Below are 23,277 nucleotides of genomic sequence, written 5' to 3' on the forward strand. Positions count from 1 at the left end.
GTCATTAAGTGATTAAAAGGTGTCAGATCCTTTTTATCCTTGCAGATTATGCATGATACTGCTTAATGTCAAAAACACTTATGGGATTGGAGCATTGGCTCACACTCTTTTCATCCAGACACACAAATGTTTAAGTGGAAAGATTACTGGTTTTCTGTGTCATTTGGGGAGAAAACAAGGCTGCAGGTGCAAGTCTTTTGAAGGAAATGCGTATTTTCAAAGTGACAGGAGAATGGCCTTTTTTTTCTGTTTTAACCCGGCTTACGTTTGAGAAATGGCAGAAGTCAAGTATGCTTGATGATTAACTGGAAGGGAGGGAACATGTTGTTGGGTGAGAGTGAACACAAGGATGTAGGTGGACAACAAGACTGGACAGGTCTCGCCCTGGAGAGGGGTTTGATTACTTTTCATGTCTGAGCCCTTTGGTGATGAGCGCTAATCCCAGGGATAAAGAGAGACAGGCAACAGCTGTTATTACTAAACATGATAAAATACTGCTTATCACAACTTGTCACTAAGTCTCTGTGTCTGTAGCTTAATGGGCGGCTGTCACTCCCATTTCTTTGTTGTGCCCTCACCAATAAGAAGAATAGAGCAAGATAAGGGGTTCTGGGGCTCAATACATTCAGTGTGTCAATAGGTGTATTCATTGCAGGTAGCACTCCCTGCACTGCTTTTCTCAGATGGTCAGAGAAAATATACTGCCTTTATGTGTGGAGATTAGACTTTGCATTTGATTTTTTTTTATTATTTTTTATTCCATATGACTAATATCTTTCTCACAATATTCATGATAAACTCTCAAGGTTTACATTATATGCAGTGTTGATGAGGTTAGATAATGTAATAGATGTACTAGTTGATATGCAAATGCTCATGGTAATTTCATAAGAATTTCACAGCATTTGCACACCACTGGCTGGGCTCTCCTTGAAAAAAAAAAAAAAAAAAAAAGACGCTTGAACATGCTCAATTAACTTTACCCATAACAACATATTAAATTAGTAAACATGATGAAAAAAGCATGCAAACAAGCTTGCTAGCATTTTTTTGCTGCCATGGGGATATGGGTATTACTGGAGCGGCACTGAGCAAAAGTGGATATACACGCACTTGCATGTTGAGCTTCAAAATCATCTAGTGTCTCATAAGGCTTCTTGTGTACATCCTCACAGACAAACGCACAGACTCAGCCAGAACTGATGAGCACACAGAGCCCAGCTCTCGCTGATGTGCTTCATCATCAAACACCTAGTAAAAATGCTGAAATGAAAGTTTAAATTAGGTATCACTACTTTAACGCAAATTCTGGACTTTTGCAACAGGACATTGCCAAGCAAATACCACTATAGGACTTCAAGATTATCCTGTAACTAATTACCAGCTCAGTGCAGACAGTAAAACATTAGCACTGCTGGTGAAGCCACACTCACCCCCTTATCTTACCCTCTCTGCAACACCAGTGATAAAGAATGTGTCAGGGTGAACAAAGGTATGAAGAGGCCTGCTCGTGGCCTCAACATTGAGAGGAGGAAGCTGAGTGTGACTGCCTGTCTCCATGCTGTCCCTCCTCCTGCTGCTAGCTGTGGCAAACTGATTAAGCCCCTGAATGCCACTCATTGTCACTCTTAACTGCTGCTAGGGGACATGTTTCTGTACTGGCACACTACGAATAATTCACTTTGTTTTATGTTTCATCCTGTTAAGTCGCAGGCAACAGACTTACCATTTTTACCACATCATCTTAATCAGGCCAGCTTTACTATGAGGGGGAAATATTTTCGAAAAGGTTAACGAGTGGTTGATATGGATAGCTTGTTTTGCCAGGAAATGCCTGCCCTCAAGTCTGTGTTTTGGTGCTGGTACTTTAAGGTGGTAAAATGTGCTGGCTCGCCAACTGTTTGCGTGCCAGACAAGCTCCCATTTAGAAGCAGCTTTACACATGTGATCACACACAAAGCATTATGTGCCAAAGCAGTGCCCACTTAAGCCTCGACATAATGAGCTCATCTGCACAAATGCGCAAAACAGATTCCATGTGTGCCCCGCAAGCATAGCCTTTATATTAAAGGTCAATTGAAAGAATAAAGCTCAACAAAACAGCAACAGAGGTGCAAATTGGAATTGATGAATTGGTTGATCACTTTTGATGACCTCAAAACCTCTTCATGCCACTGTGCATTCTAATCGAACAGGCAAAACAAATCAGCTGTAAAGCCTAATCACACATTGCAACAGCAAATCAATACCCTCATCAGCCTCAGGTCATGCTAAGCACTGGAAGGTTGCCAAAGGATTGTAAAATAAATAGTTCTGCACGGCTGCCGCTGCAGATGCTAATGCTTTTTGCCAATAAATTTCCACATGCGCCTGCTTTACAGTGTTGTGGATGGGCTCCTTCAAAAGTCTTTGAAATATGATACTCTGCACACTTTTCCTTTAAGCCTCTTATTCTTGTGTACAGCGTAAACTTGTACGGGTGCTGCCCTTTTGCATAATACTGGAAGCACAGGTTTGATGTGGATGTGTTTGATGTGTGTCAGAGAGCTGTCAGGGGCTGGTTGTTTGTGTGAATTCCAGGCTCAGACGATTACTTGCTTGTTGAGGTGCTCACACCGAGACGACAAGGCACACGGCTCCGGCAAGTAATGACGAAAAGAAGTGCTGACCTTAAAGGTAAGCAGGGGTGTTATTTTATGACCTTAACTGAGTAATGTTTTTGATGTGTGCGCAGAGTACAGCACCGCTATTGGCTGTCGGGGGGGATTTTGTTATGCTGTTTCCACACTTTGGAATAAAAGAAAAAAAAAAAAAAAACAGTTGAAATGGATTTACTTTGCAGTGTCAGACTTAAGCTTTGTAATGCCATAAAACTGCCATGGCAATTGTAAAGGGAGATGCACAGCAAAAAATATCCATCTTAGCAAGTCAGTTAATCTTGTGTTGAATCACAGTGTGTGGTGAGGTGATATGCAGTTTTTTTTTTTTTGTAAGATATTACCATTTGTTTCAATAGCTCCTCAAACAAGTTCTTAAAATATCTTCTTAACATATCTTAAAACAAGCTTGTAAGACTGAATATGAGACTATATGACTTGATGGACGTTATTATCAGTGTGACATGCAGATGTACGAACTCTGATTTATGAGTCCCAGAGGTTTAACAGTAGGTTTGATTTGACACAGTCGAGAGAGCACGGCAGGAATGTGACTGATGCTAGCATGTGTTCAGTGTGTTTGTTTGGTTAATCTGTCTCTGCAAATATGTTGAAGTAGTGGGACAATTCATGTTCTGACAACAAAGATAGTGATCTACAGATAGTCAAGCTAATCACTCGTATTTCCTGCTTCTGTGTAAGATGCGAAGATGAAAAAAGGGAGATGAATAGATGGAATTTGCTGTAGAAAAGGAAATAGTCGACATATCTACAAACAGTAAACATATTTGTCTTTGTTGCTCTCCATGCTGCTTACTGAGGCACTGATTTGCCTTTATTTTCAGATGAGTAGTTAGATATATGCATGTATAGCAGTTACAGACACAGACACATGACAGGATACAAATGCAGACAATATATTTGTATTTATTTAGACATTTCTGTGTGTGTGTGTGTGTGTGTGTGTGTGTGTGTGTGTGTGTGTGTTTCCTGGTGGGGTGGTCAGCCCTCACCATGACAGCTCGCCACGGATAAATGCAACTCAAACAGACAGAGACACACTCAAAAGCAGCATTCATCCACGAGTGGTTTTGATGAGCACTTCTTTACCTGACTCGGCCAACCAAACTAAAACCCTTTGAAATTCATGACGCCGGGATTAGGAGCCAGTTGTAATAGTGTGCACTGCATATCTCAGCAGGATGGGGACACATGCTTGAGAGCTTTTCTGGAGCACCCAGAGAATTTGCTTTAATTACATATTCTTCGTTATCACATTTTTGTGCAACTTTCTGAATTTTAAGAATGACAACTTGAAGCGGCCTATCTCATTCAGCTCGAAATGGTGCGTGCGCTTTGCCAAAACAAAGCCGAAAGGCGAAAGTTTGTGTTTGCAAAGGCGCGAGGGAATTTGCCAATCGCTGTCAGCGCTGGCAGATGTTTGAGGAAGTGTGAAACCTCCTCCGTCACTGCTGCCATTTTTGTGTTGACATTGCAGTTTGTCAGAATGCATTGCTTTTGTGCGTGACTCTTTAGCGTAGTGTTGAGTGAATTAATGCCCGTTGAAGTCTTGACTCATTTCTATTGCAACTGTTTGTGCTTGAGCTGACATTACAAAAGGTAAGCTGGCTCTGTTACACTGCTCTGACATTTTTTCTGCAGGTGTGGCCTTGTGCCATTCAATCCTTTCTCTGATTATATTCATTGGACATGTATATTTAAGGTTTTTCAAGGTTTTTTTCAAGGTTTTTGTAAGTTTGTTTTGATGGTATTTTGTAATTACTATCCATTTGTGAGCTTTGCATAAAGACAGAAGTAAGAACCTAGTAATTACCAGAAAACGCCAAAGGCGAGGAGTGTGGTTTAGGGGGAAATGCATCATAACAAAGGTACAGGGCAGGGCAGCCGTTTAACTGAGACACAACAGGGGACTGAGACACTGGTGAGGCATTAAACTGGAATTTCTCTGATGAATTTGTCTATGGTTTGTTTCACTGGTCACGTTAATTTAACAAGCACAATGAAACCGGTCATTAGTGGAGACCCTGAAAACAATTGTCACCAGCATGGGAAATCCCACTGGGTCGGTGTTCATTTATTTCATGATGTGTGCATGTCTAATACCTGTTTTGATATTTTATATCACTTAACACAAGTAAACAACACACATATCGCTCCACCCCACATACTGTAGGAGTGTGTCAGTGTTTATCCAAAGGTAATTATAGTGTGTGACAGTGAGGGAGGTCTGGGTTTCTGTGGATGCAGTGTAAGAGTTTGACCAATACTGTCTTTGTGGACAATGAACACTTTTGTGGGTTTCAACAAAACACACCAAATCAAATACACATGTACAAAATGGACAATCCACATTACAGTAATTTCTCAATATTGACACAAAGCTCTTTCATTGTGTTACTACGATGACATGATCCGTATAAAGGATTTTGCTCCATTTTGGCATAAGTGGGCTGCATCGTAGTTGTTGTTGATTTTTCCTCTGGCTCTAACTTTGCTTGTCCCATTTCCCACAACATGCAGACGAGTGACATTATGTAAATATTTACCGAGAGCAGACAATGTATGCTCCACGCTACTACAGGCATTGTCTGTGGATTTTCATTCATCTGTGTGTACACATGGCCTCATGTCTACACAGTATTCCAAGCTTGCGGTGCATTTAGGTGCACGTCCTTGTTAGACTTTTGCTTCAAGCTTTTCCTTGTATTTACAAAAGACATGCTCTCTTTGACATTGACGACACTCCATTGGGAGTGATGACAGCCCCTATTTTCCTAAATGGACAGTTTAACTAGGTTAAACTATTGTCTATACTGACCGGCGGTGAAATATAGACAATCAGTTAGAGCAAGTAAATAGGAGAGGGGAGGTGGAATCATGTGGTTAAAGACACGAGCACCATCACTAATGTCATTTGTACTTCAGCAGAGCTATTTTGAGCTTTTGGGGGTTCCTATCTAAAACCTTCCTTGCCCCCCCTCCCACCTCATTTCAAGCACCATGAACACACACTACAGAATAAGAATACAGTCCCACTCAGCCATCAACATCAGTCAATAATATCTTAGAATCTGATGAGGCTTTGAAATAACTTGCATGTAAGGCAAGAAGCTCTCAGAATGAAAACTGCTTTTCCGTATATACATGTTATTTTAGGCATTGTGAGCTTTAGATCATTACAGGGGGACGCTTCTTTACATTCAAGGAGAAAAAAATATGTTGGCACAACAGGCCCTTTGGTGGTCATGGGGGGCCTACGCACATGCATAGTCCGCATATAGCAAGAAATGGCTCTGTATTTCAGGCGTATTTCCCAACGTGCCTCAACTATCAGTGCCCTGGAGCGCTGCACAGAAATGGAAGTATGCTACTACAAATGGTCCTGTAAGAGAGGAAGATGACTCCCTTCCCTTTTCAATGGAGCCAAGACACATTGCATTAAAATCATTCAGATGGAGCTGGGCGTAAATGGGCGTGCATATTTTAGTGGAAGACAGGATGGAGGGATTGAGGAAAATGAGAGAGAGGGAGAGAAAGAGTGAGACAGAGAGAGAGAGAGAGAGAAAGAGTGAGACAGAGAGGGAGAGAGAGGGAGAGAGTAAGAGAGAGAGAGTGAGACAGAGAGGGAGAGAGTGAGAGAGAGAGAGAGAGAGAGAGAGGGAGGGAGAGAGAGAGAGAGAGAGAGAGAGAGAGAGAGAGAGAGAGATGGGGAGAGAGAGGGAGAGAGAAAGCCATTCCTGTACTTCCTTTCCTTCCATTCTTTAATGCTCCCTGAATAGCCCTGCGGCACAGGCTTTGTCCTGGTCATTGTCACCGGCTTAGAGAGCCTCTTTGCCAAGTGAGAGGCTTTTGCGACATATGTCACTTCAGTGAACCTCCCATCACTCCTTTAGCTGCTGGAGTGGAGGGGCGGGCTGGGAGGCGTTCCTCTGCAGCAGTGGGAGATGGGGTGGGAAGGACAGACCCCTGTCAGTGATGTTGGTTCAGAGAGAGTTGTTGGAGAGCTCCCTTGACGTCCCCGTCCCGTACTTTTTCTATGGACTTGTAGTGCAGCTGTCTTGGTCCTCTGCTAGAGGTGGACTCAAGATTTAGAATGACTCTAAAACCAGTAAGTACTGGATATTTCATGAGTAGTGTTTTGCTGTTAGTTCGTAGAAAGTTGTGGTTGTGTGTGCATGTGGTGTATGTGGGAGTGTTTGATTGTCTCACTGAGTGCACCAACATGGTACATTTACCATTTCTGCATTCGTCTATACTTGTGCAGCTGCACATGCATCGCCTGTAGGGGTCTTGGTTGGTTAACCACAGAAGTGGAAGTACCACTAATTACATTTCCTCATGCCACTGTAAGTGAGTAGCTTTCTGGTGTACTTTTTGAAGTATTCAGTAATTTTACTTGTACTTAATTCCATTTTTGCATGAGTATTGTACCTCACTACATTTTAAATCATATCCATTACAGAATAGAAATGATAAATGAAAGATTGTGGGACCTTTCACAGTGAACAGTCAGTCACCAAAGATGAGAAAAGCAATCTGGTTTGTTCTTGTTGGTGCACATTTAGTCACTTCAAAATTTCCAATAAAAGGTACACTATGAGAAATTGAAGATCACCATTTAGACTCAACTGGCATAAATGTGGAATAAATGTGGAAAACAGTGTGTTCACATCTGTGCTTAATAGGGTCCTCACTTCAATCAACGTTCAGCAATTTTGCAAAATGTACAATTTAAAAGAATCTAGTCTGAACTGTGTACTCTCTCCTCTGTTTATAACTGCATGCAAAAAAAAAAAAAAAATCACACCTTTAACATTATTGTTTCAAAAAAGTAACTCTAACTTTTACTCTGAATACATATTTAATGATCTACTTTTACTTAAGTAGATTTTTACAGCAGTACTTCTACTTCTGTTTGAGATATATAAGCCAAGTAACAGTACTTCCATTTAAGTAGCAATCAGTAGCACTCTTTCCACCACTGGTTAAGGAGAGGTGGTTGGGTGCTTTGGGGTGCACTCATTGTATAGAGTGTGTGTTGGCAAGGATTAGTGGTGTAGTAGTCACACTCTGCGTGCCCTGGCCAACTATTGGCTTAGAAAACACAATCCCTGGGGATTTGTGTCTATGCCCTGCCATGTGTTCAGGTAATAGATCCCTTGCCTCCCAAAACAAATGCTTTGTTATCAGTTTATTTAGGGAATACACACCATTTATACTCCAGGGATTTTGCTTTGTAAACAAAATTTTTGGAACTCTGTCAAATTTGTCTGAGTTATCATAGAGGCTGCAGGTTTTACAGATCCTCATGCACGTGTAAAGCTCATAATTTGCCTAATCCACAAGGTTCTTTGGGCTTGTACCAAACAGTGGATTTACCACAGCTGAATGAAAGTTGCCTGTTCTGTTGACTCTGTATTGTCAGGATCAACACAAATCTGGATGAAAGGCCCTACTCCTGTCAGTGAAGGTTAGGGCCTCCTGTCTCACAAGCACTCTGCCGGCTTCACTGGGCTAAAGTGGCTTTCTGCGTCTAAGGAATGCTGATTTCAATCACAACAGTGTAATTAGGGTATTTAGTTATGCCTGCGCTGAGGTAGGTGGTCTCTCGTGCATCGCGCTGTGTGTTTGTGGTTGAGATACAGTCTGTGGTAACAGGGCAGAGTGAGACTGTAAGCATTCCTACAAACCTGTAAAATGTAGCTCTAGTCCATTCACACAGCCATCTAACCAGCTTTGTTTATAGGATCCAAAACCACCAGGAGATAATCACAGAAATCCTCATTGAGTACAGTACCCGAATGCCGGCTCTCAATTTGTTTAGCTGATTCTAAATTCAAGCAGCTTAATTGTGAATCGAGTCCACGACACTTAGCATATTAACCTTTAGCACTAAGAGGGGACAACACATGCAGGCTGGTGGCCTGAGAGGAACTCTGACTAGCGGCATATCATTGTGAGGTGGTGTGTGATTGGCTGAGACCCCCTCCGTTCTCCTCGTAGCAGGATTAGCAGCAGGGGTGAACCCATTTGGCATTGCCTGTGCTGCCACAGTTTCAGCACTGCGAGAACAAAGACGCTGAATGCTGGCGGGCCCAACTTATAGTCTGCTGGAGCTAGCAGTCGTAGCAGGCAGCGGCTTAGCAGTCGTGCCAATAGGTTTACTGTAATCATGCCATTTGATGCCACCAGCCAAGCTATACAGTTCATAGGGTAATCTCCAGACAAGAGCTCTGCTGTGTCGTGCTACAAGAACACAACAATGAGGGACAACCTACTCTAGATGGCTCGGTCACTAATGGGGAGTGTTTTATCATTAAAGCACCAGTTCCTTATAGGATGCTTGTTTTTAATGGGGGTTCAGTTTTTCATCTTTTATGTACATAATTTGCACAACCAAAAATGTCAATCACACTGTTAAAATTTGGCACCAACTGAGAGGTTAAATGAAGTTTTTGCATTCTCAAAAAATGCATTCTAGCTCCAATCAAAACATCACAAATGGTCTTGATTGGCAACCCTCACTCAGCAGTGGCTATTTGTGGCTAAACCCTTTCAATTAGAAACACTTTCAGCATTTAAACTGGCCTACGTGCTGGCATGCCTCCTCAGGACAATTAGTTGTTTGGCTGAGATCTGTAATGTCTGCCAGTTGGTGTCCATTGTTGTGATCGTTCAGTGCACTCAGCCTTCAAATTCATTCAAGAAATACTCTTTTAATGTAACTGTTTGTTTGGAAAACACCATGAGGAATATTATTCTTACCCTAACACTTTGTTCATTTGAAAACAAAATAATGAAAACAGAATACCATGGCATATTTTATATGTTTTGATGGAAATAAGGTACAAATACACTGTGAAGTATCTGGACTTGCCTAGTGTTTGTTTTGTCAGACTTTATTTATGTCACTGCCTTTTGGTTTTCATTTATTTGGGCAGGCAGTCAGCTGCATTGTATAAAATGCCTATTTTGAACAGTGCTACCTTTACTGAGATCACTCTGCAGTTCATCTGTTGAAAAGCAGCCCTCCCTCTGGGATATTCATTCAAGGAAGCATTTCTGTAATTAGAGCAGGCGCTTGTGAAACCCTTATCTCGCCATTCTTAGAAATGGAAAGGATGGGGATTTTTTTTAAGTTGAGTGATTGAAATGGTGACCACGTTTTTCCTGTCTGTGTTTTGAAATCCTCAGGTCCTCTGTGCCTTCAGAGTTTTAACTGACACCAGCTGATCTGCAGCAAAACATCCAACCAGACAGAAGGATCTTCTCACCTTTGTTGCCTCTATCGACAGGTGGAGGGGCGATGAGGTCACCGTGGAGCCTGGGCCTTGCTCTCCTTTTGGCCTTGATCTCCAGGGCCACATGCCTCGATATCCCCCTCGAAGGTAGGCTTATGATAATGCCGAGCACTTGAACAGTCTAGTTCAAATGTATAGCAAAACCTCTGCTTTTGGTATAACTTGAGTCACACGTGTTTAAAAATGTGTATCCAGCCCAGCTAAAGTCTCAACATGCATGGGCAACGTGTACTTTTAGACTCCAGCCTTCCAAACTGTATCCATATAATGCCTTACTCCTCTATTAAAGCCATGAGCTTTTCATTTTTTCAATATCCTGGTGTGCTCTCTTTCTTCAGTGTCCATCCGTAGCAATATATTTGTTCAGACATGCAGGATTATTGCTCAATGACTTTGCTGTGTTGGCAAATTCTCAGTATGAAGTTCATCCAAGGCAGTCGATGAAAACACACAAGGAAGCTGTATTTTATTCTCTTTTGTCTACTCCAAAGACTGAAATCTCGAACACTTTTAACTTTTTTTTTTTTTTTTTTTTTTTTTTTTTTTTTGACATTTCCGTTTGCTTGTATCTGCATGTTGCAGTGGAGCAGCCGCCTACCATAACATCCCACACGCCCAGTCCTGTTATTGTTCTTCCTATTGACGACGACATAACTATGAGATGTGAAGCCAGGGGCAACCCACCGCCAGTGTAAGTGAGATTATCACATTATCTGTCTTGCCTATGAGCTTGAATGATTCAGACCACCAACAGTGTTTTAAGATAGAGCATGCCAAGAGCTCGTAGCTGTAATCAGTCCTCAAAAACATGAATGAGCGTAGGTGATAAACCAAAGTGACAAATCTTTCTTGAATGAAAGCCACAATCTACAGGGGTGAAATGCTGTTGTTTGCTCCAACAGATACAGATGGACAAGAGATGGTGAAGAATTTATCCCTCCATACATCCCCACGAAAAACACAGACCACAGCAACGGCAATTTTGTGCTGTACAGCAGACACAGGGCTACGCTCCAGGGCAAATACCGATGCTATGCCTCCAACAAACTGGGAACAGCAATGACAGAGGAAATTGAGCTGATGATACCAAGTAAGTAACAGCTCTATTAGAATCTGATCTGCAGTGGAAGATCATTTAGTTGCTTTTCATAGTCAAGGTTGATCTTTGCTTCAGTTTTGCGGAAATGCATGTTTTTGTCTAGGAGTCCCCAGGTTTCCAAAGGAGGTGATTGGGCCAGTTGTTGTTGATGTAGGTCAGCCTGTCATCCTGAAGTGTAACCCTCCAGAGGGCGTCGCTCCACGTGAGATCTACTGGATGTCTATTGGTAAGTCCTCAAAACAACCGATAGAGCCTGTAGTTTGAACTTTGTGATGATTTGTTATAGCTTTTTTTTGTTGTGGCTTTGTTTTTTCAGGAAGTATACACACTTTAGCGGGCCTACAATCATCCAGAAAGAGTTTATTTCACATTTAGAGCCTATAAAATGTTGTTTTATTGTGTAAATGGCTGCCTTAGCACTGACAGAAGAGCTTTGTCAGTGGGGATTGAGTCTTCTGTCTAGTCCTCTGAGAGCTCTACCACAAGACCCACAACACTTGACTGATGTCTGAGAGAAACATATATTTTGAGAAACACAAGTGTCAAGATGGCACTTGTGGAGGAGTGGTGCATGGAGGGCGGGCACGGCATGGAACAAAATCACTTGTGCTCTTCTTTCTCCAAGTATAGGCCTGTGTTTTTCACCAATCAGAGTAAGGCTGCATCTAGATTCCCAGGGAATGTTTGCTGCACAGGTGAAATATTAAGAAGTATATTGTGTTTCTTGAAAAACTTTAATTAGCAAAGTAGAATGCAACATAATTTTGGATTACAACCACAAGTGTAAAGATTTGATTGTTGCATCCATTAATCATTTTTTTAAATTCAGCAATTCAACTGCACTGATCTGCTAAAAGAAAAAAAGAAATAGAATGAATTTCAAATGAATGAATTTCATGTCAAATGACTTCGACAAGAATCAGAATGAAATTATTTGAGCTGATTCATTTTCAGTTCTGAAAAAGAAAAAAAAAAACATAATAATGTCTTCTAATCCATAGTATTCTAACAGAATATTATGGATTGCATCTTATATATTTAGTTTAAATGTTAGTAAGTAATTCAATGTTGAAGTAATCAAATTCAATCCAACTTAAATTTTAAAAAGAAAATTGTACTTAAATCAAAATGCCAACCAGTTATTTGTGAATTGAACTAAATCTCCGTTAAGCCAAAGACAACATAATTTACAGCATGATAAAAGACGCATTAAGAAGATTTCAGGAGGCACAGCTTGGTTTGTTTTGAAACTAATTTTCATCCAAATACAAAGACAAATACATTTTCTACACCATGAATGTGAATAATTTCACTTTCATGACTGTCTTTTATCTTTTATTGTTGACATTCAAATGCTGGGATGGTTTTGCTGCCCTCCTTGTTTCAATGACAGGCTGTGTCCTTGTAAAAAGTCCAGACCAATTCACAAAAATAGTAAGGATACGCCTGTGCACCCACAGCACACCCCTGTGATAGTTGCGTACCTTGTGCATAAGTTGGAAAAATTGTACTTTTGTTATCAGTGACCCAAGATTTCCTACTGTGCCAACCTTTTGTTGCAAAACAGTAGAAGATGTGTTACTATGTCTTTGACACAGGGCAGGATTTTGCCTTAAACACCGAATGTACAGCCAATTGCTAAGGGCCATGATTCAAAATAGGATATTAAATACTATGAATGAGTTGACCAAGGGGGCGACACAGTGCTGCACTGACCCGTGACTTCCATAATGGTTCTATCCAGCCGAAAAAGGCTCTATCCAACTAAATATGCTGTCACAGTGCGCTTACAAATGCACCAACACTATAAAGGGAAACTCTCCAGGGCATTTCCATTACCGTCTGACATATATGTGGCTACACTGAATTGTAGTGGTTTGTCATGTGACCTGAGGCTCCCCACATAGTATTATAATGACCGTCATTACAATACTTCAAATACCTCGTAGTGCTTTTCTTTTGTCTTGACATCTTGGAGCACCAGACAGGTGTGTTTGTTTTAGGAAAATTCAGCTGGTGCCGCTGTCCCTATAGAGAAGTTGAGATAAGCATGTTGACCCAAGTCTGATCTTTTCCAGGTCTCCAGCACATTGAGCAAGATGAAAGAGTTTCCATGGGCAATGACGGCAACCTGTACTTCTCTAACGCCTTAGAGACAGACAGTCGTCAGGACTACTGCTGCTACGCTTCCTTTGCAACAATACGGACCATTGTCCAGAAAACCCCCATGACTGTGATCGTCAAATCCTGTAGGTTCACGTGGCTTCATTCAAATAATAGCCTACTCTAAATTCTAATTGTAGCTTGCTTGATTATCATAATATTCAGAAGAATTAAGAGAAGCTAATGTGCCATTTATTATCAGACTGGCTATTCAAAAGCAATTCTCAAACTCTCACCATGAAATGCTCACAGAATACATAAGGAAACTTTCTCCTGCCAGGCTTGTTAAAATATCCCTCTTCAACATACCAAGAAGAGGGGCTTGCCTAGTCATGTTCATGCTAAAGTACAGTTTGTTATGACAGTGGACTGAAGCCAGCCTGCATGACAGTGAGCGCAAACCATCATACAACCAGTATTGTTCTTACAGTATTTTGTTTTTTGTTTCAGTGAAACCGGATAATGAATCGGACAACACCGTTAACAGCAGTGAGTAACATTCACATTTAATGTAAACTTTCATGGCAAAAGTGGCATATTGTACTATTATTGTATGAATCATACCATATTCATAAGACAACAAAAAGACTGTAGAAATCTGCACACAATACATTGACTTTAAACAAATGTGGTGTTGAAATAAATAATGATTAAGTAATTATCTGGATTGACCGAGACTGCTAATTATGTCGATTGCAGCCATTGACCCCCCAATGAGAATACCCAACCTGTTGGTGCCCCCTGGTGTTCAGACAGAGGTAGTGCTTATCAAGGGAAAGGAGCTGGAGCTTGAATGTATTGCAGAGGGATTGTAAGTATCATCAGGACTGCAACTATATACATTTTTATATCTAAAACATATGCACATTTCATGCATAATATGATTATGCCTCATAATGTCTTGGTATGAAGCCCAACTCCAAAAGTGGAATGGATCAAAATGGGAGAGCATCTGCCAGCACGGACAAAAATCAAGAACTACGGGAAACTGTTGACCATATCGAAGATAGAAAAGAAGGATTATGGGAAATACATGTGTAGAGCTGAGAACACTGCTGGAGCGACTGTCCACTACTTTGATGTTATAGTCGAAGGTATGTCAACATCAATGAGCGACTTTACAGATGCATGCACTAGTAGCTGAATTGGTTTTCTCCTTGACACAGGTTCCATAGTTGTGTATGATTCAGACCAATATGTTTCTTCTTCACACATGCCAGAACCACCAAAATGGCGGACAGAGCCTCCACAGGGCCAGCTGGTTGTGGTCGGGTCAGATATCAGCATCAAGTGCTCAGTTCTTGGAATTCCACCACCAGATATCACGTGGAAGAGGAATGGGGAGATTTTAAAAGGTAAGCAAGGTTATGATTGTTAACTCTAACCCTGTTTTATGCAGCATTTACCACTGGACAGCAGGATAGCTTATTGATCCCCGAGGGCCTTCAAGTTCAAGTTTATGTTCATTTACAGCTCTTAATCACAGCCAAAGTCTCAAAGGGCTTTACAGGCCCACAGCTGATAGAAAACAGAACAATACCTCATGACCTAGACCATCACAGCAGACAAGAAAAAACTCCCCCCAAAAACCCAAGGCAGGCAGGGAAACAATTGAAGAGTCACATAAAAAAGGGCTGCAATGGTTGCCAAGTGGGCAATTATTAGTTCAAATCAATTTAAATAATGATATTAACTTTAATCAAAACCAGAGGACCAGAGCTCAAATTCCTGTGTTGGCAAGCATTCGACTTAATCAAGAATGATTTTAACAATATTAAAACAGACTTCAGATCATCATCACAGAGTACATTGAATCAAACTGAATACTGAATGCATATACAAAACAATTCCTTTATTGATTGCAAGCACATGTCACATGCTAAACACAAAGTTGAGTTTCTATAAGGTGTTACTGCAAAAATGTCTTGGTAATGTGATTAGGTCAGTTGATGGGGACCTCCGATCCCCTTACAATGTTATTTTATATTTTTAAGTGATTTAACTCATATTGATTTTCAGTGGAAGGGATGCAACAGCATTAGTGTTGGTGTGATCTAGTCCTTGTGATGCGACTTTTGTATTTCTCTGTGTTTGTGTCAGATGAACCGTCAAACCGCATACTTGTGTTGGATGACACTGTGTTGCTCCACAATGCCAGGCCAGAGGACACTGGTGTCTACCAGTGTGAAGTCTCCAACACACATGGCAGTCTTCTGGCTAATGTTAACATCATGGTCATGAGTGAGTACTATAATCATTATCTCTACATAGCCAGCAATAGCCAGGGATTATGCACTATTTTATTCTCAGTAGCCACTTTATTAGATATACCTAACTGATACTGAGTATGCATTCAAGCAAAGGTATGCATTCAAAAATGTCTTGGTCTATTTAATAACACTTTTTCATGATCCAGACATCTAGTTTTTGTCATCATGTGCCCATTGAGCATTCATCTTCCTCTTTGTAGGTGGAGACTAACATGGTCTCCTACTGATGTTGCACATCTGCTTCAAAGTTCAGCAACTTGTGTGTTCTGCACATTATTGTTGTAATGAGATGCACCCAGGTCCAGTGCTTGGACCTGGATGAAAAACCTTAGGTGAAAACAGTCATAAGATCGTCTTGAGAGAGTCATAGTTACTGCTGCTGTTTACTCACACCTCATTGAATTTCACTTTGACATTCAGAGCACTGGGTAGAAATTACATGAAAAACCATGTTCCCTTGGTACTCCAGCTGGGTGTAGTGTCTCTGGTACCAGTCCTGACTGTACAAACACCCAGCCCTGACTCTAATCTGAACCCCCCAATGACCACCAGCCAGCCAGCCAGCCTCCAGCTTCAACCCTAACCCCAACCTAACTCCAGGCCGGACACCTAGCCCTGACCATAACCCTAAGCCCCCAATGACCACCCACTCTCCAGCCTCCAGCCATGCTGGACCTCCACGCGCTGAAATGAGTAAAGCAACTGAGTATGGAGAGCCCATTCACTGGACCTTTTAAGCCATTTCTGTGGGCGGGCCTGGATACTGTTGTAACTGAAAATCCTTGGACATTGGTCTTTTTTAAGATGCTAGAGCCAGTGTGTCTGGCACCAACAATTATACCACTTTCAAAGTTGCTTAAATCACACATCTTGTCCAGTGTAATGTTAAATCAAATTGTAAATGAACTTCTCTACCCTGTATGCATGCCTTATACTTATGCTTTATTTATATGCGACTCAATGTCTGGTGGCTCAGCTGTAAATGAAAAAGGAGAGGTACGCCAAGAAAAGTGGGCTGAAAGTATGAAGTCTTCAGATTTGAGTTTGGACATTGTTAGATGATGCAAGTTAAGGATTTTTGTGAGAGTGTGTGTGTGTGTGTGTGTGTGTGTGTGTGTGTCTGTGTGTCTGTGTGTGTCTGTGCAAGTCTGTTTCTCATATGAGTGCATCTCTGTCTGTCTGCGCACCTTTATTTTTCATATGCACGTGCCTCTCCTTGGCAATAGCTATGGGTCCTCTGATGCTGACCAGGGACAAACAAGAGTACGCTGTCGTACAAGGAGGAGACATCATCATGAACTGTAGTGTCTTCAGCTCTCCACCACCAGAGATCTCATGGTGAGCATTTAGCAGTCAGCATTGCTTTAACTGTGCAGTAAATGCACAGGGACTCTGACAATATCTTTGACCATCTAATATGTCCAGAAAATAGCATTCTTTTGCTGTAATGCAGTTTTAAAAACCAGCAAAAGGCAACACTTACGCCATATAATGTTATCCTAGGTGATAACTAGTCTCATATCACAATATGAATAAAGTGTCAATATATCATCCAGCCCTACAGGGGCTTATTGGGAACTTTCATAATACATACAAATGGAGCAAGGATAATAGGACTTCATATCCTCACAATATCTGACATGTTTTTTTTTTTTTTTTCCACCTCATACCATTCCTGCTCACGCTGCATGCCTGTGGTTTAATCGTCATGAATACATTTGCCTCACATCATTGACTCTGTGTACTTTGTGCTCCACCATCCTGTTGTCTGACACATTAAAAACACATGTCTGTGTCAGTCCACAGAATAAATTACAGTACATATGATCAGGCACCTGAGCTAGTCATGCTATTAATCCCAAACAGCTCCAGCGTGTCTGCATGACATAGTCTGATGTTGACACTTATTTCTATTTGAAGTGATAATCCTCTACCTGTCCTTGAAATTGTGTTTATTAAATCCTGTTAACCAGCACCGCAACTCTGCTTCAGTTCTCCACAAAAGGGAAACAGGATCTCAGACAGTTCCTGACAAAATAGACTTTTACCAAGATCCTCAGTAAAGCAGCATTTATGAGAATGTTGTATTACTTTAATTTAGAAATGTGAGGAGAATGGTTTGATCCAAGCCTGTCTCATTCAAATAAGAACCATACTAAACCAGCCTATAGCTCCATTTCACTATTTCTGTAAAAGAGAGCTGACAAAAATGACTTTTACTTCAATCAATTCAGGCTAAAAAGAAAATCAAAACGGTAATGACTCAATGCATTCATACTGTATGTTGTGAATAACTTTCTCATGGATTGTATAGAAAAAAATTGTGATTGTAGTAATCTGACTTGTTGAAATACTGAGGAAAATCTAATCCTGACCCAAATAATTGATCCAAATGTAACCTGATGCACAGACTTTTGAAACAAAATCTCCCTCAAATTCTGTCAAAATGCAATCTCAACAGAATACTGTAAAAAAGCGGCAAATTAAACTGTCCAACCTGTGAGTAAATTGTTTTGCCAGCTGGGATCTGTCAGTTTTTCGTACACCTGCTCACTTTATTTTACTTCTGTGCGGCTATAATCTCCATGCACCTCTGCAGCCGGATAAGTTCTGTATCTGCTCTAAAAGAGGTGTGAAAACTTTTTCTCCCAGGGCCAAGGATGAGACTCCAGGAACCATCGAGGGGGAACGATTCTCCGTTCACAGGAACGGATCGTTGCAAATCATCAGTGCAGAAAAAGAAGACAGTGGGGAGTATGAGTGTTCTGCCATCAATACGGAGGGAAAATCAGCTGTCACTGCCGTACTGGAAGTGAAAGGTATCTCAGTGCCAAGGGCTGCACATTGCTTCAGCAGAGTTAGCCCTAGTGATTACACATTAGTATCATTAATCAAGATTAGGTTCAATTAAAGTGTGGTTATGTTTTTATGACCAAGCCCAGGGGCATTTGCAGGACATTCCTCTGAAACAAAATCCCTGATTTGTATATATAATTTTAGCAGTGTTATGGGATTTGAAATGCAATTTTGGAATAGCCACTAACTGGTTTAGCAACTAGGCTAAGTTCAGTCTTTTAATTCATTGGTGTGATGAAAATGATGCAAAATAAATATTAACTTAATAGAACGTGTTTAGAGACATACTGTGTAAATTCATTAACATACTATACCATGGATGCAAATTCACATAAAAAAAACTGTAGAGCAATAACAAGAAATTTGGCTTTATGTTATTACTGAGGGATGGGCTTACACTAAATTAGGTTAAATAATGCAAATTTTGCTCAAATTCATTTCTGAGTTGAAGCTTGCAGAAACTGTGTCATATCAATTACTACTGCTTCAGTCAAGGCAAAGAAAAAAACTCTCATCTTGTTTATATGTTTCCACCTGGACTTTTTTTTTTTTTTTTTTTTTACATTTTCAGATTCCACTAAAATAAGAGATCCACCTCAGGACATGCAGATCATTAGTGGGACCACAGCGCAGTTGAGGTGCCAGGTAGACTGTGATGACACCCTTGTGAAAACCTTGGAGATGATATGGCTGAAGGATGGGGAGGAGATCCCACTCGCCTTCATGGAAAATTTCAAGTATGTTGCTTGCGGTTTGATCGTTTTCCATTACTGTTGAGATGTTATTATGTTTTAAGATAAACTCAGATTGTCAAATTTTATCGTTGCTGTGTTAATCCTCAGGAAAAACCATTAATAGCCCAAAAAGCTTAGTTTTTCATCCTGGTTTGAGCCAAGAGACTCAGAGGTCAGACACAAGGGTATTTTTTGTTCCAGGGCTTTCAGCTGTTTGATTGATTCATTGAAACACTAATTGATTGTCCACAGACGTGAGAGATTTGAAATACATAAAGAACATGCACGCTTGGGGGATAATTTTCATCCTAGCATTTCTGGCAGTTTGCCAGGGTAATTTGCATCATTTTTGCAATGCAAAATTGGGATATTTCAAAAATATTTACAGCCCAAGAACATAATCGGTATTTAGAAATGATGTCCCTCCTAAGATCACCCTGAGAAAACAAACTTTCCAGGCTGGTTTATTCAATACCTGAGATTTTAATTACAGAAATGATTTTGGGTGTGACTGTTTGGCTGCATGACTGAGTGACTTATTGATGTATGGCTAGATACGCTGACATAGTCACTGATTGTTTCACTGATTAATATTAAATTCATTTATATCCCAGTAAATGTGCTTAAATGTGCTCCCGTGTTTAGATACCTTGTGGGTGTAGGCATGCTGCAGATCATGAATGTGAATCAGAGCGACCAGGGAGTCTACACATGCATCGCCAAGACCAGCCTTGACCAGACCAATGCCTCTGCAACACTCACAGTGCTGGGTAAGAAAATAGTAATATGGTTTATTGATGGCACATATTTGAAGTGGATGTAGATGATGATACTGATAATTCAAAAGACATTGCCGTGTCTTTGCTTAAATATCACGCAAATCAATATCTTGCCTTCATAACGTTTCATAAATGTGTAAGTGCCTTCTTGCTCAAAATTTTCTACACTTCATTGGCAACTTTGCAGCCACAACTTGTTTAAGAGGAGGTTTCCTTATCATGTATATCAGTCTGCTTTTCTTCATAAGTGTAGTTAAATCCACAGATGTTATGATAATGCACTCACAGCAGCTAATGAGTTTCTGTATGTGCATATGTGTGTCGCAGACATTCCTGACGCTCCAGTCGAAGTAGAGATGTCTGAACAGAAGGGTCGCAGTGTGCGTCTGTCTTGGACACCTGGCAGCGACCACAACAGCACCGTAACAGGTAAGACGAGGACGTGTCAGGTACATCCTTTCAAGAGGAATGGCTTTCTCAAAATGCAAAAATGACATTCCTCCACTTACCCAAAGTGCAGTCCACCAATCCGGACTGTCTCTGTGTGATTTGATAAGATTTCCAGTATGCCGAGGTCTTCTCTGTCTCTCAGCACACCAATTCAATGGGGCTACTCTTTTGTGGAGTTCAAAGCATCAGCAATTGACATGTGAAAAACTCATTGAGTGCTCTTTCTAGACAAATGACACAGGTACCAGAATCCATAGCGCTTCGAGGTGAAGAGTTTTGTTTGGAACTATTTCTCACCGAAGAAAAAAAACTGTATCTATCTGCCTCTAATCTGCACTTGTTGGGGCGACCTGTTCCCTCAGCAGTAAGACATGGTGCTGAACAGTGCACAGTTTCATAAGGTGAGCATTTAGTGAATCAGCGCCTCCAAGCCAGTCCAAAAGTCTGGCAACTGTAAATATGCCTTGACCCAAATACTGTGTTTCCATGGGCCACAGTGAAGCTAGAGCTCACATTTATGTCCTGAGAGTGCAGCATTTTTTTCCTGTTCCATTTGAGACAGTAAACAGTGATTTGGGGTTCTAAATAAACTTAAAATTGATACTCTAATTTTTTTTTTTTTAAATGGTCTCCTTTTTATGAAAGGATGAGGTAGCAGATATGAGCAATTCTGGCGGCTGCAGAGCCTCTTAATGTCTGTCACATGTACTCTGTGTTTTAATCCCTTGTTTCATGATGGTCTCTATAAAACCATGAAAATAAAAACATTTTAATGAAAAATTGCTTGTGATATTTACCATCCCTTTAACAATCTTGTTTTTCTTAAAATAAGTAAAAAAAAACAAATCTGCCAGTGGGAAGAGGTAATCTCACTTGTTTCCCATTCTTTTTCACTTGTCTCAGAAGTTTCATAGAAATAGGTTTAACCAAGGCACAATATGGCAGATCAGCTTTCATCAAGAAAAATATGCGTGGTTCAAGAATTCAAGAATGATTGGCACTGAAAAAAAGTGTCATTTTCTCATCACATTGGCAGAAGTTTTCATATATTTTAAGAAAAAACAAGATTCAAGACTTATATATGAGAATAAATGACTTGTTATGACAGATCTTTTTATTATTATTATTATTATTATTATTTTTACATTGCAGTTGTAGGTTGGCAGTGTGATAAGTGAATGTCTTTGTCCTCCATATTCTCCATGCGCACAGAATTCATAGTGGAGTTTGAGGAGAACCAATGGGAGCCGGGCAGGTGGAAGGAGCTCCAGAAAGTCCCTGGTAACCAGGCAACAGCTGAGCTGGCTCTACACGGACACCTCAGCTATCAGTTCAGAGTATATGCTGTTAATGCCATTGGACCTGGTCCCCCTAGCGAGCCGACAGAGAGATTCAGAACGCTCCCTACAGGTTCATCTCACTCTCTTTAATTAACATTTTCCGCTGTGGTAATTTGCCTGTCGTGAAAACAAGTAAAGTTTTAAATTTTCTTTTGAAATGTGCAGAGACGCGCTGTGCGGAAAGGCCAGCGTCTGCCTGAGGACTTGGGAGCAGTAGGGGGTTTGGGATATTTCTGGGTCTTGGGATTCTTCTAAATCCCTGTGCCTTTTTTTTCTAGCACATGTTGCTGGCAACCACTGCTTACAGTATCTGAATATGTGCATCATTAAAGAGAGCCACTTTTACTCCAACTGAGAAATTGTGTGCTTTGGCTAAGAAATAAGGACAGATTTTAGCACTTCAACAGGCGAGGAAACATGTCAGCATTTTTCAGTGGTTAGAAAATCTTTGTTTAGTTGTACAAATCTCTCCACAGGTCCTGACAGGAACCCAGAAAACATCAAAATCCAGGGTCATCTGCCTCATCAGATGGAGATTAGCTGGGAGGTAAGAGAAAAACTAGATTGCACACTTAACCCTCCTGTCGTGTTCGCGGTCAAATCTGACCGGTGTACAAGTTTTCTCTCCAAAAAATGCAGTTAATTTCATCTGTTTGTCATGAGGTTCAATGACTTTGTTCACACATGGCATCTGAACACATAAAATAAATTTAGAGAATTTTTATTAATTTTTGAATGTTTTATTTAACTTGTATACACCCATCGTGTTCCCGGTCACAAATGACCGGTCATTAGAAATGAATGGGTAAGACTACAATTAGTGTATAAAATAGAGTTAAACACATTCTCACACTCCTTTCCCACACCCCAACATGCAGGTGTCTTTGAGCAGACACAGATGTGTGTGAACACACACACACACACACACACACACACACACACACACACACACACACACACACACACCTTATACCCCTTTCTGGCTTCCATGGCAACCCCCACAGGAAAGTATCTCTCTGACATCTTTCCCATACCCCAACATGTAGGTGTCTTTGAGCAGGCACACACACACACACACACACACACACACACACACATACACACACCTTATAACCCTTTCTGGCTTCCATGGCAACCCCCACGGGAAAGTATCTCTCAGACTTCTTTCCCACACCCCAACATGTAGGTGTCTTTGAGCAGGCACACACAAACACACACACACACACACACACACACACACACCTTATACCCCTTTCTGGCTTCCATGGCAACCCCCACGGGAAAGTATTTCTCAGACTTCTTTCCCACACCCCAACATGTAGGTGTCTTTGAGCAGGCAGGCACACACACACACACACACACACACACACACACACACACACACACACCTTATACCCCTTTCTGGCTTCCATGGCAACCCCCACGGGAAAGTATCTCTCAGACTTCTTCCCCACACCCCAACATGTAGGTGTCTTTGAGCAGGCACACACACACACACACAAACACACACACACACACACACACATGGACACAGACACACACAGACACACACAACTTTGCCCCTTTTTGGCTTCCATGGCAACCCTCACGGGAACCTACCACGGGAA

The 23,277-nt window shown here is 41.0% G+C and overlaps 1 protein-coding gene across 2 annotated transcripts in view; it reads left to right on the plus strand.

Moving 5' to 3' along the window:
* Positions 1–2,500: 2,500 nt before the first annotated feature.
* Positions 2,501–23,277, plus strand: part of chl1a (cell adhesion molecule L1-like a) — a 38,924-nt gene continuing 18,147 nt past the window's right edge. The window contains exons 1-18 of one of the 2 annotated variants that reach the window (XM_030055960.1): positions 2,501–2,676; positions 9,974–10,066; positions 10,562–10,670; positions 10,882–11,069; positions 11,182–11,304; positions 13,157–13,327; positions 13,692–13,730; positions 13,941–14,052; positions 14,154–14,335; positions 14,462–14,596; positions 15,342–15,482; positions 16,738–16,849; positions 18,164–18,330; positions 18,939–19,104; positions 19,747–19,871; positions 20,208–20,309; positions 21,543–21,740; positions 22,147–22,217. In XM_030055960.1, the coding sequence (XP_029911820.1) occupies positions 2,649–2,676; positions 9,974–10,066; positions 10,562–10,670; positions 10,882–11,069; positions 11,182–11,304; positions 13,157–13,327; positions 13,692–13,730; positions 13,941–14,052; positions 14,154–14,335; positions 14,462–14,596; positions 15,342–15,482; positions 16,738–16,849; positions 18,164–18,330; positions 18,939–19,104; positions 19,747–19,871; positions 20,208–20,309; positions 21,543–21,740; positions 22,147–22,217 (2,262 nt within the window). In that variant the 5' untranslated portion in view covers positions 2,501–2,648. The remainder of the gene's footprint in view (positions 2,677–9,973; positions 10,067–10,561; positions 10,671–10,881; positions 11,070–11,181; positions 11,305–13,156; positions 13,328–13,691; positions 13,731–13,940; positions 14,053–14,153; positions 14,336–14,461; positions 14,597–15,341; positions 15,483–16,737; positions 16,850–18,163; positions 18,331–18,938; positions 19,105–19,746; positions 19,872–20,207; positions 20,310–21,542; positions 21,741–22,146; positions 22,218–23,277) is intronic. The other variant, XM_030055961.1, reaches the window with a different exon arrangement.

This window comes from Myripristis murdjan, chromosome 7 (genome assembly GCF_902150065.1).
Source record: "Myripristis murdjan chromosome 7, fMyrMur1.1, whole genome shotgun sequence".
NCBI classification, from domain to species: domain Eukaryota; kingdom Metazoa; phylum Chordata; class Actinopteri; order Holocentriformes; family Holocentridae; genus Myripristis; species Myripristis murdjan.